Genomic DNA, 16,603 nt, shown 5'->3' on the forward strand with positions numbered 1-16,603 from the left:
ATGACTGTATTTTTAAAGTAGGGACCATATATTCATATGATCAACAATGGTGAGCCAAGAACTTGGCCTTTTGAAGTGTTGCGAGGGGGAAGACTGGAGGGGGTTGTACATGCACTAAGTAGCCGTGGCTCTTCTCTAGTCATTCATGCATGGTACAATGGGCTGCTGTGCTATTCATTGTGTGCCAGGGGGCATGACGCCTGGTGCACACGCTCAATGATCATCCAAAACCAGCCCGGACCTTTGACCACACTACCTGGGGTGTGGTGGAGAAACCATTGCGTATGAATTCGAGGATTTCATCCTTGGCATTAGTCAGATATCTATGAAATAGCTACCATGAACCAAGAGGGAAAAACACAGAGGACCTGAGTTACTGATGGAACTGGCTAATGAAATAAAATGCTAATACAGTGAATCTAAATCGAGTCCTCCAATACAGCAAAGACAACTAAACCCACTGTAGAAAACATGTTTATTAGACAAATTATACACAGAAAGCTTTGCCACTTGTAACAGAGGCCTCAGTTTGTTCCATTAGAATAATATGCAACACATACAACAAAATAGGCCTATATTAAATACTGTACATTATAATCAGTTGAAAGGAACTCCTGTACATACTATGTAAGAAATTAAAAATGTTACAGGCTTAGCAAGTCTTACATGTTTTTTCCTTTAGGATCCATTCTTACTCATGAATCCATAACTAAAAAAAAAAAAAAAAAAGTTAAAATGTGACTAAAATTGAAAGCTTAAAGACTCTTATCAGATGGATTCTGGGGAGCTGAGTTAGTGTAAATGGTGGCTAATGCAATGCAATGTTTTAATGTTAAACTCTATATCTTCTTTAATTCAACAAAAATTATCTCCATGTAAAATATACATTGTAATGTCTCTTCATTTTATACTAAATAAAAATCTTTAATTCGATACTAAATAAAAACTTTTCCTATTCTCATTCATAGCTTAAGAAAAGTACATCTAGAATGCTGTCATCAAAACACTGCTGCTTTTCTCTACACACAACATTTGCGAATTAGTCTGAGGATAACAAACTGAAAGCTCATTCTAAACAACTAACATTAGTTATATTAATACAATGTTAGTGAAAACTGTTTGAATGTTTTTCGTGTTTTTTTTTCTTTTCTATTTTTAAACTTCTCAAAATGTGTCTTTTTTTTTTTAACCTGTCATCACACTTTGATGGCCTTGTTTGAACAATTAGCACTTTTAAAAAAGTTAGATAAATATTACCCCTTACTGTTTATGAAAGGAAATAGAAAGTTATTTCAAATAATTCCCCAAAATGGGCTGCCTTGTTTGTACCTTCAGATGGCCTGGTGTCAGTTTGAGGACACGTGAAGAATTAAAAAGATCCACTGGCCTAAGACTCAAGAATTCATTTGAAGGTTTTCTTCTTGACTTCAGAAACCTATAACACCTAACAGTAAGATGATGGCACTGAAGCAATCGCAAAAATGTCTATTAAAAAAAAAAAAAAAAAAAAAAAAAACCTGCACTATTTTTATACCATGTTCCAATCAAACACATTCGACACAAAATGATTTGTTCTATTTCAAACTAAAAAAATAAACAAACAATCCCAAAATTAAAGACATTTAGAGGCCTCTTTTGCAGTTGTCCTTCTATGCTCTAACTTGGTTTAGGTATTTTTTTTCATTACATCTTTTTCTTATAGACTGTTCAGAGTGTAAGTGGAAAAAGGCTCAGAGAGATGGCAGAGCCAGACGTAACGATGTGAGATCCTCAGTCTATATATCTGGAGCTCAGGTGCAGTGTAGAGCAGCAGAAGGACTTTATTCGCTAGCTATTGACACCCAACTCGGCACACCACATAGCTGAACTCAGTACCGAGCATTGACCAGCATACACTGAGAAGCAGACAAGATTTCTCAAATAAGCCTCAAGTTATTGCCAGTCGGTAGGTCAGTCTGCAAAGTGCAGTGTATTTTTTCCCTTTTTGTCCGGAAATCAAAAGAAAGAAAAGACATGTAAACATCCCATGATATTTAGATTCACAGGGTCTTTTAAATCTCCCCCCTCAGAGCTATTCCCCAAAATTCCACGTGAAAAATGAAGGCAAAGTCATGTTTACACGAGATCTCCCAACAATCACGACAACAATAATGAATTTTATCATCATCCTCAACAGGTAGGTGAGTTCAGGCAGGACGAGCAACCCCAACAGCAAAAAACTTAAAAGCAAAAAAGCTCTTAAAAAGCAAAAAAAAAAAAAGGACAACAAAAAAAGAAGACGGGTATTTACATTTGGATCTTGTTTTGATTGTGCCTCCTCATATGGAGGTGCCCCGGTCTGGATCATTGCCATAGCTGAAGCTTGGGGCTGGTGTGGGCTGGTAAGGGATACTGGACATGGTCTTGATGGGACTGCGGAAGAAGCCTCCGTTGGGCGCGCGCTGCCTGAAAGGCCCGGCGCCAGTCCGCGGGTCGGGCATAGCGCCGAAAGCGAAGCCGGATGCCGCCTTGGCAGATAGGCTGCGGCTCAGTGTCTGGATCTGTTCGGGGATGAAGGTCGTGGTGGTGATGTGTGTGTTACGGAAATCGCTGATCTGCTCCAGGGCCTGGCGTGCCGCTGGCAGTGAGTCCATGTCCAGTGGTGTCAGATCCATTGAAGATGTGGAGAACTGCTTGTGCGGGCTCTCGTCCTCCGTGCACAGACTGTTTACACGCCGGTGGAGGTGCTCCAGGTCGATCTCCTTGTCATCCTGAGACGGGGGGTTGAGATAGGTAGGAAAGGTGGAGTGGGGAAGAGGTGGGGGGGAAGAGAGAAAGTGAGAGAGAAAGAGAGAGACAGAGAAAGAAAGAAGGAGGAGGGGTAAGGGTTGTTACAGGAGCAGCAAGAGCAGAGGACAGAAGAAGTAAGGGGTATAAAAGTGAAGAAGTGGGTGTACGGTCGGAGGAGTAGAAGTACAGGCGAATGTGTTAGTGTGAAACAAAGCAGTGTGGTCAAATGTGGTGATGGTTAGCAGACAAGGAAGGCATGAATGTGTGTTGTATAGATGAGTAATGAATAAGGCAAAATAAGTCACGTGTGTGTGTGTGTGTGTGTGAAAATAGAGATTATAAAGAGTTAATTGGGAACAGGATTGGAAAGACATGGTAGTGGCATGGTAGTTTTTGGATTTTTGATGTAAGCAGTATAAATGAACAGGTATGGGAAAGAGAAGGCATAAAAAAGGACAAATAAACAATAGTAACAAAGACAAATGGATATTTTTTATGGGATCAAGCATTGTGTAACAGTAATGCCATTCTTAATTGGAGGCTAAAACTGTAGATTTAAAAAAAAAAAAAATACTACCCCCTGAATTATGATGTCATCAACACGATCATTTAGTGCATTCTAATGAAATAAAATGTGTGAAAAGATGTGTGTCCAGATGACTGCATCTCACACACCAGTTTGAAGCTATTTTAACAGATATTAATTATTAAATAACGCTTATGATCCTCTTTAGAAAGCCGCACCTTTAAAACACAAACGTACACCTTTGGAAACTTTCCAATCTGATAAGCAACACGACTGCCAAAAAAACACAGACCTTTTGTGTCCGGACTGGCTGAATGTTGGTGGTTTCTATCATTTGCTTTTTCTCTCATTCCCAGAGACTGGGGCATGGTGCAGTTGAGTTGACTGTACAGCTGCCTATATAAATAATCTGATTTTATATATGTAGCAGCAGAAGCCTGAAGGGAGGTGTAGAGACAATTGTAGGGGTGCTCATGGGAAATTTGACCATTTAGATAGGTTGTGAAGAAACAGGGCATATCATAAAGCTGATTATAGCAAATAAGAAGAAGCGTGGGGATCCGTATATATTATCTGTGCATGCTGATGGTATCTGTGCAAGTGCATGTGAATGAAGCATCTTGCTAGTCTTTGCCTATATGATTGCAACAAGTTTTGGCTGTACAAATTATTTCCTAATGTGAAGACCATGGAATAAAGATTATACTGTCCATTTTAAGAACACCATTTAACTGCTTCAAAGGAAAAAAAAATCATTTATGTTCTTCTTGAAGCAAGACACTGATGAGCCTCATCAATCTAAGCTGCAGTTTTTCCTTTTAATTTCAGTGATGTAGTTGCTCTGGTGTGCTCTATTTTATCTACTGGCAAACAACTTAAATGTACCATTCACATCAGTTCCAGCTCCAGGCTTTTCTAAATGTTTTAGAAAAATCAGCATTCTGAATTGAAAATCAAAGTTATTCAGATATATGAGAATTACTGACCTACATTTATTTTTTTTCAAGCCTGTCATTTCACTTACAGTTACTTCTTTTCAAAAGATTCAGGTATAATAATGTTCCAATTTCTAGGCATAAATATTCCTACACATTAGTTACCTATATATCATCAAATTGTTGAAGTTTCCGGAATGTCTACACAGAAATGGCTTTAAAAACCTCAGTCACCCATAATGAAACATCTGGAAATCTCTCAACAGGCAAGATGTATTTATTTGTGCTTTACTTATGGCAGAGCCAATTCATAAGGTGCACTTTGCAGATTGCCGGGGGTTTATTCCACTTATTCCACTACCTACATGGGCTTGAAGCTTGGTGTATGCGGAGAGAGAGAGAGGGTGGCTCAGTGCTGGCAGAAGACAGTTCGCGAAGGAATAGCAAACGTGTGACGCAGGCTGGAGTCCAGAGGCGGTGCACAGCATGCAGGCGACAGGTGATTGGATGTGGGCCTAAGCGTGAGTGTGATGTCACTCCGAGGCTCATGACAAGACTCGTCTGGCCTGGCAGACGGCCCGTCAACTCGTGTCTGTACAGGCCAGCCGGCCACAAGCCAACAGAAGGATGGTAGGACAGACAGATGGATGGATCAGGCAAATGGGACGAGGGAGAGGTCATTTAAGAGAGGTGGGAGATGAGCAGAAAAAGACAACAAACAAAACAGTCAGAATTATAGACTTTGTTTTGGTTCTTTTCTATTTCCAAGGAGCCAGATACCTGGAAAGGTGAGATGGTAAAAATGGCATATTGCATTTCTCTCCCTCGCCCGCTTTAACCCCCTCAACACAGAGTACTTATCTACAAAACACAACAGAAATAAATAAAAAACAAATAAATGGAATGCTGTCATCTTAGATGAAGACAGTAAAACTTTTAATGACATTTTTTTGCTGCTTTTTGCAGTAAATCAGACAGTTCCTAAAGTCAGAGTCATGATCAACACAGAAGATTGTGTGGCGCTCAGCAACGTCAGCTGATTTTGAGCCATCAGCTATTATTCCACATGAGTAGAACTTAGTAAAAAGAAACTCTTGTTCATTAATACATTATTTTCCCTCTTCAGCAAAGAGCTTTAAAAAACAATACTAGCAGCTTTTTTTTTAATTATTAAAAAATTATCTGTCTGTTGTTCAAAGATATTTAAAGAGGACCCGCTGGACTCCACATAATCACAACAGCAATGACACAGCAGACGACTGAAGTCACTTTTTTTTCTGGTAAAAGACAACTTGCTTGCTCATAACACTGTACATTCTCTGTTTCTCTTGATCCCTATCTATCGCCTCACTATTGTCATGTGTTGAGACAACGTTGCACATTTGCATAGAATTAAAATATTTATTTTGATGACTTCTCACATCAATCCTTGACACTGAAGTAAGAGGCCTGACTGGGAAAACACAGAGAAGCAGAGAGTGGAAACAGGGTTCGAGCTTATACAGTACCATGAATTATGCAGAATGTGAGTGTGTGTTAAGAGACAGAGACACAAACACAAACCTCTTGTTCTACTATTTTGGTGTTTCAATGCACTTGATGTTAGCAAAGAGATATTACATGGAAGGCAGTTAGGACAGGTTAGAAATGTGTTAAGATGCAAGGACACGTCGTTTGGAAACTATGTTGTTGAATGAAAAAATAATGCAGACAATGAATACTAGAGAGGTTAAACAACAATGATTTAAGTTTAGGCCAGAATGTGAGCGATCACTTATATCCATACTATGATGATAACTGCAACAACATGGTAATGTGGTATAAGTGGACATCTTAGCTTTTATCTTTTGTATTTTTTATCAATCAGTTTGCTCCAAACATTAAACTGATTGATCACTGGACTGTGAGTAGTGTGCTCATCGATGTGTGCCTGTGCGTGTAAGATCTGCCAAGCTTCAAGTCTGATGGAACCTTCTGGAAGAGTGCTCTGAAGACCGCCTCAGCGTGATTGCACCACAGGACTTGGGAGGAGGTTCAAGTGTGACGGCCAGCCTTCTGGAAGCCACTTTAGAAATCCTCACAAGAAATCAACTTTGCATTTCACCTTACACTGCTAATCATTTCAAGCACTACCATTAATTACTCAGCACATAGTGTAGTGCTTATGTGTACTCACAAAATAGGGATGTATATTCAGAGCAATAATTAAAGCATGCACAGTTGTTTCTGGTAGGAAACTGAATCTACATCTGTTTGCTATAAACATTTATTTATTCAACAGCCTATAAGCATAAAGAAATTAGCTGAATATGAATACTTTCAGGATGAGGTTCAATTCATGTAATCCTAAAGTTTTATTTTAGGCTCTTCAAAGGGTTTAAGATTTTATTTTATACATGACAAAGATCTATAGCAATCTCCTAAACTGTATAATGCAATTCATGTTGTAATTATAAGCCTACAAGGCGAGACTCCAAAGTAAGCTTGTGTAAAATTGATTTTTCCCTGCTCATGATTTGCCATTTAAACCGGACATACAATATTTAATTCCCAAGAACTAGCCATAAAAAATTGACAGAAAAGTGAGATCTTCTACCATTTCAGGTTTAAGGAGCATATTTGGGAGAGCATAATATTATCAGCTGAGCAGTCGAGTTCTGCATGATGACAGTGCCATCAAGCGATTCCGTATTAATAAATTTACAATACATTTTCAATATAATTTATATATATATACGTATACGTATATATATATATCGGTAAACTTTGGACAGAGTGGGACTTGCAGTTTGTTAATATCAGAGATTTTATTATTTTTTTTAAGAGAGAGAAAATTGTAATCCTGACTAAATGCTGAAGAAAATTTTTTTTATCAAATTTATTCAAGACTAGCATCCCTGTGCAGAACAATAACATTCTTTTCTGGCGTGCTATGTGGCGATGTGTTACAGGTCTCCTTCACTGCCAGATGAAAGCTGTGAACAAGACATGAGCAAAAATTGGCTGAATGAAGGGCCAAAAGGTAATCATCATCAGTGTTCAAAAGGCAAATGGCTATATTCTTTATGTTTTGTTTTGTACTTTTAATATAACCCTTATTTTGATTTTGGTCTAAGAAAGGATTGTTAGAATGGAGCAGGTTCAAGTACTACCAGACAACAGGAACTGCGGTGTCATTTATTTGACATTTGTAAAGCAATCAGGGTTAAATCATTCCTTCACCCAAAATCTGATCAGGTGATATGAGCTTTCAAAAGCTGAAGCTCTTTTCTACCCCTTAGGTTGTTTAAATTTCCACTAATTGACATGCATTTGAGAGTTTAAGCGGGTAATAAAGCAAAACAGAATGACCGTTTAAAGTGCTCAAGTGCGATTACATTTTAATTGCTAAATCTGAGCTACCGAAAAACAGAAATAAGCTTTAACATGAACATAAAAAGCAAATTCCAACAAAACCAGACTGAATCTTTGAGTTACTAAAACCAACCCTACAGCTGTTTCTTTATAGCATTTCTTTGATTTTAATTTATTTTTGGTAGAATTTGCAGGAACATTTATTGTTTCGGTAATACACTCGTGAGAACATCGATTTTATAACAACATTTGATTTAATTCTCTATCACTTAAGTCCCTGAAAAAACATTTAGTTCAGTTCTTTGGAGAGTTTGTATTTATGTCTTTGTCTCAAAGGAAGCAGCATTCTGTTGGTCAGTAGGGCTCTGTTTTAAAAGCTTCAAATTTTATGCTACGCTGTGTTGCCAACTGTTTGTGGACACCTGACCTTCACACCTAAATGAGCTTTAATTCCAGAATGAGTTCACAATTTGTGCTGCTATTATAGCCTGCACTCTTCTGGGAAGGTTTTTCACTAGATGGAGTGTGGCTGTGGGGATTTGTGTTCAGTCACAGGAGCATTAGTGAGGTCAGGCAGTGATATCAGTGTGAAGAGGCCTGGGGTGCAGTCAGCATTCAGTTCCTCTCAAAGGTTTCAGTGGAGTTGTGCTCAGGGCTCTGTGCAGAACATTTCAGTCAAGTTGGGATTCTTTTCAGCCATGGCACATCATCATCATGTGTTTATGGGCCTTGCTTTGTGCACAGCGGCATTGTCATGCTGTAACAGATTTGTTCGAGTGAAGGGAAATTGTAATGCTACAGCATACAGAGACATCATATACAATAGTGTGCTTCCAATGTTGTGGCAACAGAGAAAACTCACATATGATGTGATGGTATGGTGTCAGACCCTTGGCCATATAGTCTAGTCTAGTCTGCTTACAAGATATTATGCTAGGACAAACCCCAGTATGCATGGTTTCATGCTGACCCTAGGCAACCAAAAGTGAATTGAATCTAGTTAATAACTGCAACTGGCAGACTTTTGGCAGAAATTAAGATTTGACAACTGACACGATCATATCATTTGAGCCCAACCCCTTACCATTCTCATGATCCTTACCTCTTTAGAGGGCACTCTGGATCCCTGCCTCCGTGTCCACCAGGTCTCAACAGTGGCAATAAGACAGGATAGCACCACACCGGCTGCAAGGACAAAGAACACTCCAGCAAAACTGTGGATGTCCAGAGCGCTGGCAGTTTTCTTGGTGCCGATTGCAGAGTACAGGTCACAGGGGCTTTCTCTGGGCCACCACTTCAGCTTCAGGATATCCATGTCTCCGTTCTGCTGCAGCTCCAAGATCCTAAACATAGCATGGAATAGATATTTAATCTCAGATACTGGACTGGTGCTGAGCCCAAATCTGTGTGCAGATTTTACAGAGTTTTAAACCAGAATATATTTCCTATATCAACAAAACAAAGCAAACCTGTTTATTCATAACTCCATTATAATGCATGTTACTGTAGATTGAAAGCTATCACTAATGCGAAACATGCATTTATGTTTAAGGCTTTCATTTGTCAAAGGTATTTTTTGACATTGTTGTGTGTGAATTACATGTGAATGCCACTAGAGAAAGTGAAAATCATCATTTTTTAAAATTAAATATGCTGCAGTGTTGAAAAGATTGATAAACTACAATGACACTTACTGTCATGTTAGCTTTGCAGTGTATAGACTGTTATAGTGTGATAACTGCAGTTTTAAATGCTTTCTATACAGTTATGTATTTTGTAAGAAATAAAACACTGTGTGCTGTTACAGAAAAATGACACCCAGCAATGACAGGGTGGTATGATGTGGCACTATCTGAAGAAGAGTTATTGTTCAACAATTGGCAACAATTACAATTAGAAATGTACTGATGAAAAAATATCATGCTTTTTAACTCTTTACAGTTACATGCAATGCAATGGAGTGAACATCAAAACTCTTATCTGTATTAATCTCACATGTTCTACAGACTTTAGAGTAAAAAAACAAACACTGCAGAATACCTTTAAGTAACAATTTACACAATAAAGAAGTAACACATATCTCTAGTCCAGTGGCATCTGTTGCTGCAATACTCAAATTCTACTCTGTTTGGCTGCACTAGAGGGCAGTGTCTCCATTAAAATGCAGGCAGATGACAGTATAATTCCCTGTCCAGCAGTCATGAGAAACGAGCATGTTTTAATGTAGAGGAGCAGTTTGCACTAATGCCACTGCATTGACGAGCGTGATGATGAATGCAGAGCTTTATCACAGTCCTTCTCGCTGATGGATTGTTCTGATCTCTGTCTCTTAGACATACAGTGTGGAGCGGTATGAGACACACATTCTCTGAAGGGGCAAATAGGGACCTGAACACTTGTTCTCACACAAATAAACACAGATGCAAATGTACCCATGCATGCAGGGAGGTGCATAATCTTATTTTGTACAAATGTGCACACATACAAATGTAAACAAAATGTGTGAATTGTGTACGTAATGTGTCAAGACATTTATTACATCAGAAAAAACAACAACAACAACAAAAAAAACCTCAGTGAAAAAGATAATAGTTATAATAGTAGCCTTAGAATTATTGCAACATTTCATGGGTTTTCATGGATTTCATGGACCCAGGACCACACTGATAATTATAATAACAACCTTCCAGCAAATCCTTCAGCAAATAGCAACCTTTTAACTTCATTACATTACAGCAAGCCAAGCAAAAGTAAATAATGATTCTACTCATCGCAGTAGTCTTAGCATCTGCTGAAATGAGGTTTCAGTCAAATAAGTATTTACAACAAACACTGGTAAAGAAAAACAAAACACTTATTCTGAACTTGGCTAGTACACTGATGGGTGAAAATTACCTTGCTAACATTTTCCAATTAGTGTTCAGTTTAAAATTGGGCATCTTCAGTTTATCAGTCAAAACTAAGCTTTAGAAAAGGAACTTTGGAAACTCAATGCAATCCCTTACTTAAAGTATCTGTCGATGAAATGTTTACTATGGGACTAGACAGGAAATGAGAACCAGAACCAGACTAACCTAAATGAGACCTTTTTAAATAATACTAAAATAATTAGCACTAACACAGAAGAAATGGCTGTCATATTTTTAGATATCCAACCTTTTATGAATCTGCTTTGTAACTTACTTACTGGTAATATTTAGCAAGTTGAAAATTATGCATAGAGGGAGTTATTAGCACACAATTAGCCTTTGTTTGTGCACATCACTGTAAAGGAGTAAATTGGCACGAACCCACAGAAGCAGAATCTAATGAACACAATCTATAATTATTAAGTTAAACCATGGAGCTGACCAGAAGCAAAGCACTGAGCCTGCTATGTTACAGAGGGGCTCAGAAATACTGTCTGTCCTTCTGGCTGCAATTAAAATTCTGTATTAAATTGCATTCTTCTAAATGTGACATGCCTGTGTGCATTTTCCCAATTGGTATATCTCAAGTAAGAACACAGGAATCTCACTTAAGTATGGATCAAAACAACCGGTCCAATAGCAACTATATCAGCTGGTCTTGGGCCGAATCCAAGTGAACTTGTTTGGCTTAATTACAGAGAGAAAGCAATTTGACCTTGAATTGACCCAGCTTCAGAAAGTGAAACAGACACGTTGTGTATTTTTGGCTGAAGCATTTTCTTTTGTAGCTGCTGAACTGACCCACGAGGAACCTAACTCAGCCATAGAACAAAGCTTTAGCACTGATGAAATACCAGTAGTTCTGGTAATAGATGCAAGGAGATGTGGACGGATTTAGATCTGGAAATTTTTAACTAATATAATCGAATCTTTTAGTTAGGTTTCCTGTCAAACCAAAGCAAACAGCAAACAAAATCACTTTTGCTCTTATACAATGTTGAAAAGGATAACAAATGAAACTGAAATTATTATGCAGTGCAACATGAGATATTATATATTATACTAAATTCTACCATATTCTACAGAAAATTATAAAAGTTTCATTAATAATAAAGCTGTAAGTATAAGCTGCTTTTCCCCAAGGCTTTGGAGATGTTTATGAACCACAAAGGCATAGAAAACACACTTCCTGGATAAATTATATAACTTTATGCATTCCCACACCATCAGCCACTTCATTTCAAGTGAAAATCCATTAGATGCATTGGGATGCCATCTAATTCATCAAAGGAAGCACTACAATTTGGAGAGAACGGCGATCAATGAAAAGGCAAAAAACAAATTTCATATTGATGTTCTATTTTTTTTTTTGCTTATTGCTCACCTGCAATAAGATCATTTGTGACTTTGCACATTAGCTCTCACTCCTATTTATCTCACTCCGCTACTATTTATAAACAAACAAACAAACAAACAAACAAACAAAGCAAATAAATATAATGTTTTGAGAAATCTAGATCCGAAGGTTTGCTAATGACTTTGCAGGGTTTTAGCAGCTGTTCCCAGGATATTTAACACCCCTGTTGCCTCATGCATTAATACCAAGACACTGGATGTTCCAGACCCAGAGGCGTATAGAGAGAAATTGTATAAGGGATTAAGGCTGGGCAAACCAAGAACAATCTAAAATCTAGATTTACTCATATGGATTCACTTCTTGAGTCAATAACATTATCTGTCCACACAAATCATTTTTCCACAGGCCATAGTTTGAACATATAGTGTATTTAAAACACAGTAAACCATACTATGGCTTAAGCTTACATGAATAAATGAATTTGCTCTCCAGTAGCTTTACTGGTTTTCTTCACCATTTATTCTGAGCACCCAGCTGTTTTGTTAAATCATTAACTACACGGACCCACTGTGTCTTTTTCTCCCTCCCCGCATGTCTTCATCTAAAGATCCTGCAGAGAAACAACATGTTATCAATTTGCAGTAGTGGGCCTCTAATATATTTATTACGTTTTTCACATTTACAGATGGACTGGCTTTTAAGCTATGTTTTTGTTACTATGTGGTGCACGTAGACTAGATCGGCTTGACTAATTTGTGGACTATGCGCTTAAAAAAAGGCAAAGCTTTGGAAATAAAAGTAAAAATTAGTGAGAAACATAATGGATGAATGGGAGCTGTGCTTTCTGAGCAGGTTGTAGGAACCCGAATTTTTGCAGTGACACCGCTGGTTGTTGTCAGGGTCTCGTCAGCGATGACTGTACATGTTTATTCAGCATCACAGGCTGACAGGAGTGTAAAAGATGTCTGACTGAGTGTTCACTTTAGTGGAAAGAGTGGCTATATTTTTAGTTACCAAAAAAATTATGCTAAACCACAAGGCCCTGGTTTACTGATTTCAGTAGTTGATTTTGATTACTGAAGTCAGTAGTTGATAATCAAATGCTTTACAAAAATAAATGATGACATAGCAGATCATGTCAGATACAATTTTGAATAAGCAATAATGAGCTTTTAGTATTCATTCTCTCTATATCCACAAAGAAGTCAGAGCACATAATTACATTAGCAATGCACCAATTGTTCATAATGGAAACGCAAATCAAACTTTTTCCCCAGTATCTTTGCTTCTGGTTTCAGACTTGTAAGCTTCTGTAAAATACTGAATATAAATGTAACTTTGCTGAGGTAGCATTATGTCAGAATTTTAAGCATTTGGAGATTTTATTTTGTCTTCAAATGCCCTCTGGCATACAAAACCTAAAGCAGCCTACCAGCTGCATTCAGTCATTCAGATTTGGTAAAGGAATCACTGTGGGTTGCATACAGGCTTCCTTTTATTTGCATTGAGTAGAAACAAAAAAACTGGACGTGCGGTTGTCAGTTGTAGTCTTCTCAAGTACAACTTTTTACAGAAGATGGGGGTTATGTCAGGCAATCTTCAGTTAATATCAGCTGGCTGGAGGTCTACAGCATCTTGATGCATCACGGCACAACAGTTGGTCAATTCCCCATGAACCTCCTCTGGCACTTTGATAACACAACTGCAAATCATTGGCAGTTGGATCAACTCAGGTCCATGTCTAAGTGCTGAGTTAATCATCAACATTCGACTTGAGTTAAATGCATCAATGATGTCATCATCCACCACAACAATATGTGAAAAAAAAAGTTTTCCAGAAAATGTCTGCTCTAAACTCATTTCTCTCTTTGTTGCGAGCACAGGGCAGGGATTTGCGAGTCTCTTCTTAAGGTCTGTCTGTCATCCAGTCTCCGCACTTGGCTATCGTCCCTCCTGGGCCCTTGCGCTCCGATTAGTCTGTGGCCTGCCCTAGCTGTTGCCATGGCAACCAGCTGCAGCAGAAATGATCACATGTTATTAGATGGCTGTGACTGCGGGCGGACAAACTGCTTGATATGACTGAGAAACAGAGGGAGAGGAAAAGAGAAAAAAGATGAAGAGGAAGCAAAAAACAGAAGGCAGATTTTTTTTTTTTGCGGCTGACAAAACGAATTAGAACACTGCAGAGGCTCCAGCGCTGTCCTTCCTAATACAGAGAGATCGCTGTATCTTAGTGTAATGCTCCCCTCCAAACACACACAGATAATGAAATGACGCCCGACTATACGGAGTGTGCAATGTTAGCACAATGTATCTGCAAAATAACAGCACTGCGGTTGCATGGTGATAGGAAAGAAACAATGCTAGCAGTCTGGAACAGCATTACAATGGACTTGAAATGTCATGTGTTCACATGCACAATTTGTTCAGTGGCTTTCACACTCAGTGGTTCAAACCTGCTCGTGTCAGTGTGTGCCAAAAGCTTATAAGCAGCTCCACATCTGTCCTTGTAACAGAACCACCAGTGTACAGTGCCATACATTGGTGATTAGTAACCTGAAGTAGAACCAGTGACTATAATTATACTATACTATACAATGGCTATACAATGGCATTTAAGTCAATATTATCATATTCAAATTTCTTGAAGGTGCTGCATGGATCCCTGAATAAGAAGACAAAACAATTTTGTTCATATATTTCATTTCATTAATATAATTAAACATTCAAATTGAAACATGGCAAGCAATTAAAGCAAAACTTTTTTTATGGTGTACATCTATTAGTTATGCAGATAAAAATAATAAAAAAAACTAATAAATGAATTATTACTATTAGATGTATAAAAAAGAAAAAATCAAAATTTAGTACCATTATATGAGTTGAAATTAGTCTAGCCTTAAAATCACAGTAACCTAAATTTTGTCTCTTGTGGCATGACACTGCTTGAGGTGTGGAGAATGACTCTATATATGAGTTTCACTACAATATGGCACTATTTTGGCTCCCATAAAACCCCCTTCCTGATCTAAATGGTAGTCTCCATATTTCAAGAATCTCTCAAGAGACCTTGGAGCCAGAGCTTGAGAAGTAGACATTGCTAGTCAGACAGAAGTTCTGCCTCCCATCTATCCATATAATGCTACATTTACACATTCAGAGACTCGCAGCAGCAAAGTGAATGGAGATAATTCATTCATGACAGCTGGCGACTTCTGGCAACACGAGCGATAGCAACCGCTGATGGCTGTAGCTGTTGGATGTGTCCAGCAGGGTGACAAACTTTAGAAAAGTAGCGACTACCAATGGGAGTAAAGACAGTAGAGTGCGCATGACCCATGGCAAAGAGCACACACTTGCTACAGCTCATATGATATGATGTATATATGCACTGATGAATTTTATATATAAAACCTCTCCCTCCAGAATATTTCACAGAAAGAAAACTAATTTGTTGTCAAGCGGAACGCTAGCCGCACCAGTCACTGATAAAAATTCTTACTATGGCAACCAGTAGTACTGTAGGAACTCATACTGGCAACTTCATACTACAGCGACTAGCAAATTGCAGCAATAAAATCTCAATAAAATGTGAAAACTTTATAATGGACACTGCTTGGGAGTGTGAACCCTTTGAGACAACTAAAATCCAACTCAAAATATGTATAATATATATAATAATAGATAATCTAAGGTTATGTGCTAAACTGTTTCTGGTATTGTTCTATATTTTGTTGTTTGCTTTTACCATTTGCAAGAAAAGCATTTCAGAGCTTTTTTTTCGAAAATTAATTAATTCTTTTTTTTTTTTTTTTTGAAAATTAATTAATTATTTTTTATTTATTTATTTAATTTTATTTTTTTAATGCTTTCCATAATTTTCATCTTGCTCTGACAGCTACTGGCTAACTGGTCAAGAGTGACTGGCTAACAATCACTTAACATTCGAGTGTTAGCTCCTGCAGTCAATAAATTATGTAATTTAGTTACTGGTACCTGAAATTTAGCAACTGTTAAATCAGCCAGCCAGCCAGCCAGACATGCCAGAAAACCTGCAAAAAATCCTGCTGAAAGTCTGTTATAGCAGTTTACAGGACAGCTTTACTTTACTGTCCACAGCTTCAGGTATGTGTTGTAAAGTGTGGGTACATTCATGAGACTCCACTGTCATGTCCAAAAACGGTTTGATCTATATAATTAATCAGAGAGGAATATTAAGGATATATTATATTCAGCTGAAAGTGTGAAAATGACAAAACACTATCACTGAAAATAATTTGTGGAGTTATAACTAAAAGTGTACGTTTGGATGCATCCCACTGACTAACATGGGAATGTGCGAGGTTAAAAATTGTATCGATAACAAACATTAGAGGGACTCAGAAATTCTGACTTCACTTTAGAATCCTTGTTAAGAAGTCACCTGTGTAGTTATTCAATAGCTGGTTTAGGGTTAACTACAACTAAAGATGTTATTGAATTCCTTCTCAAAATTCTTGCGGTATTTATTTATTTAATTTATAGAGACTGATTAGGCAAAAAGGCATTTTTGTGTGATTGCCAAGATATCTTTAGTTTTCCATCTAGAAAATGTGTTTTCCTTACTCCATCAGCGTAATCAAAAATGGGCTAAGAGCCCGGCATTAGCAGACACAGTGATTGCTACATGAATTGCAAAATATAGAGCCCACGTTTTAGCCTTATATGTAGCCAATACATTAAGAAAATAACACACATATTCAGTACATAGTCA

At 37.8% G+C, this 16,603-nt stretch overlaps 1 protein-coding gene across 8 annotated transcripts in view; it reads right to left on the minus strand.

Moving 5' to 3' along the window:
- Nucleotides 1-480: 480 nt before the first annotated feature.
- The window catches only part of grid2 (glutamate receptor, ionotropic, delta 2), a 407,738-nt gene continuing 391,615 nt past the window's right edge, over nucleotides 481-16,603 (minus strand). For 2 of the 8 annotated variants that reach the window (XM_047800191.1, XM_047800196.1), the window contains 2 exons: nucleotides 8,687-8,927; nucleotides 481-2,750 (listed from right to left, as the gene is read on the minus strand). In XM_047800191.1, coding sequence (XP_047656147.1) covers nucleotides 2,319-2,750; nucleotides 8,687-8,927 — 673 coding nt within the window. In that variant the 3' untranslated portion in view covers nucleotides 481-2,318. Of the gene's footprint in view, nucleotides 2,751-4,491; nucleotides 4,823-5,010; nucleotides 5,092-7,018; nucleotides 7,206-7,249; nucleotides 8,342-8,686; nucleotides 8,928-16,603 lie in introns of those variants that run through there. The other 6 variants (XM_047800193.1, XR_007137759.1, XR_007137758.1 and 3 more) reach the window with 6 other exon arrangements.

The sequence above is a fragment of the Tachysurus fulvidraco genome, chromosome 14 (genome assembly GCF_022655615.1).
Source record: "Tachysurus fulvidraco isolate hzauxx_2018 chromosome 14, HZAU_PFXX_2.0, whole genome shotgun sequence".
Lineage (NCBI taxonomy): Eukaryota > Metazoa > Chordata > Actinopteri > Siluriformes > Bagridae > Tachysurus > Tachysurus fulvidraco.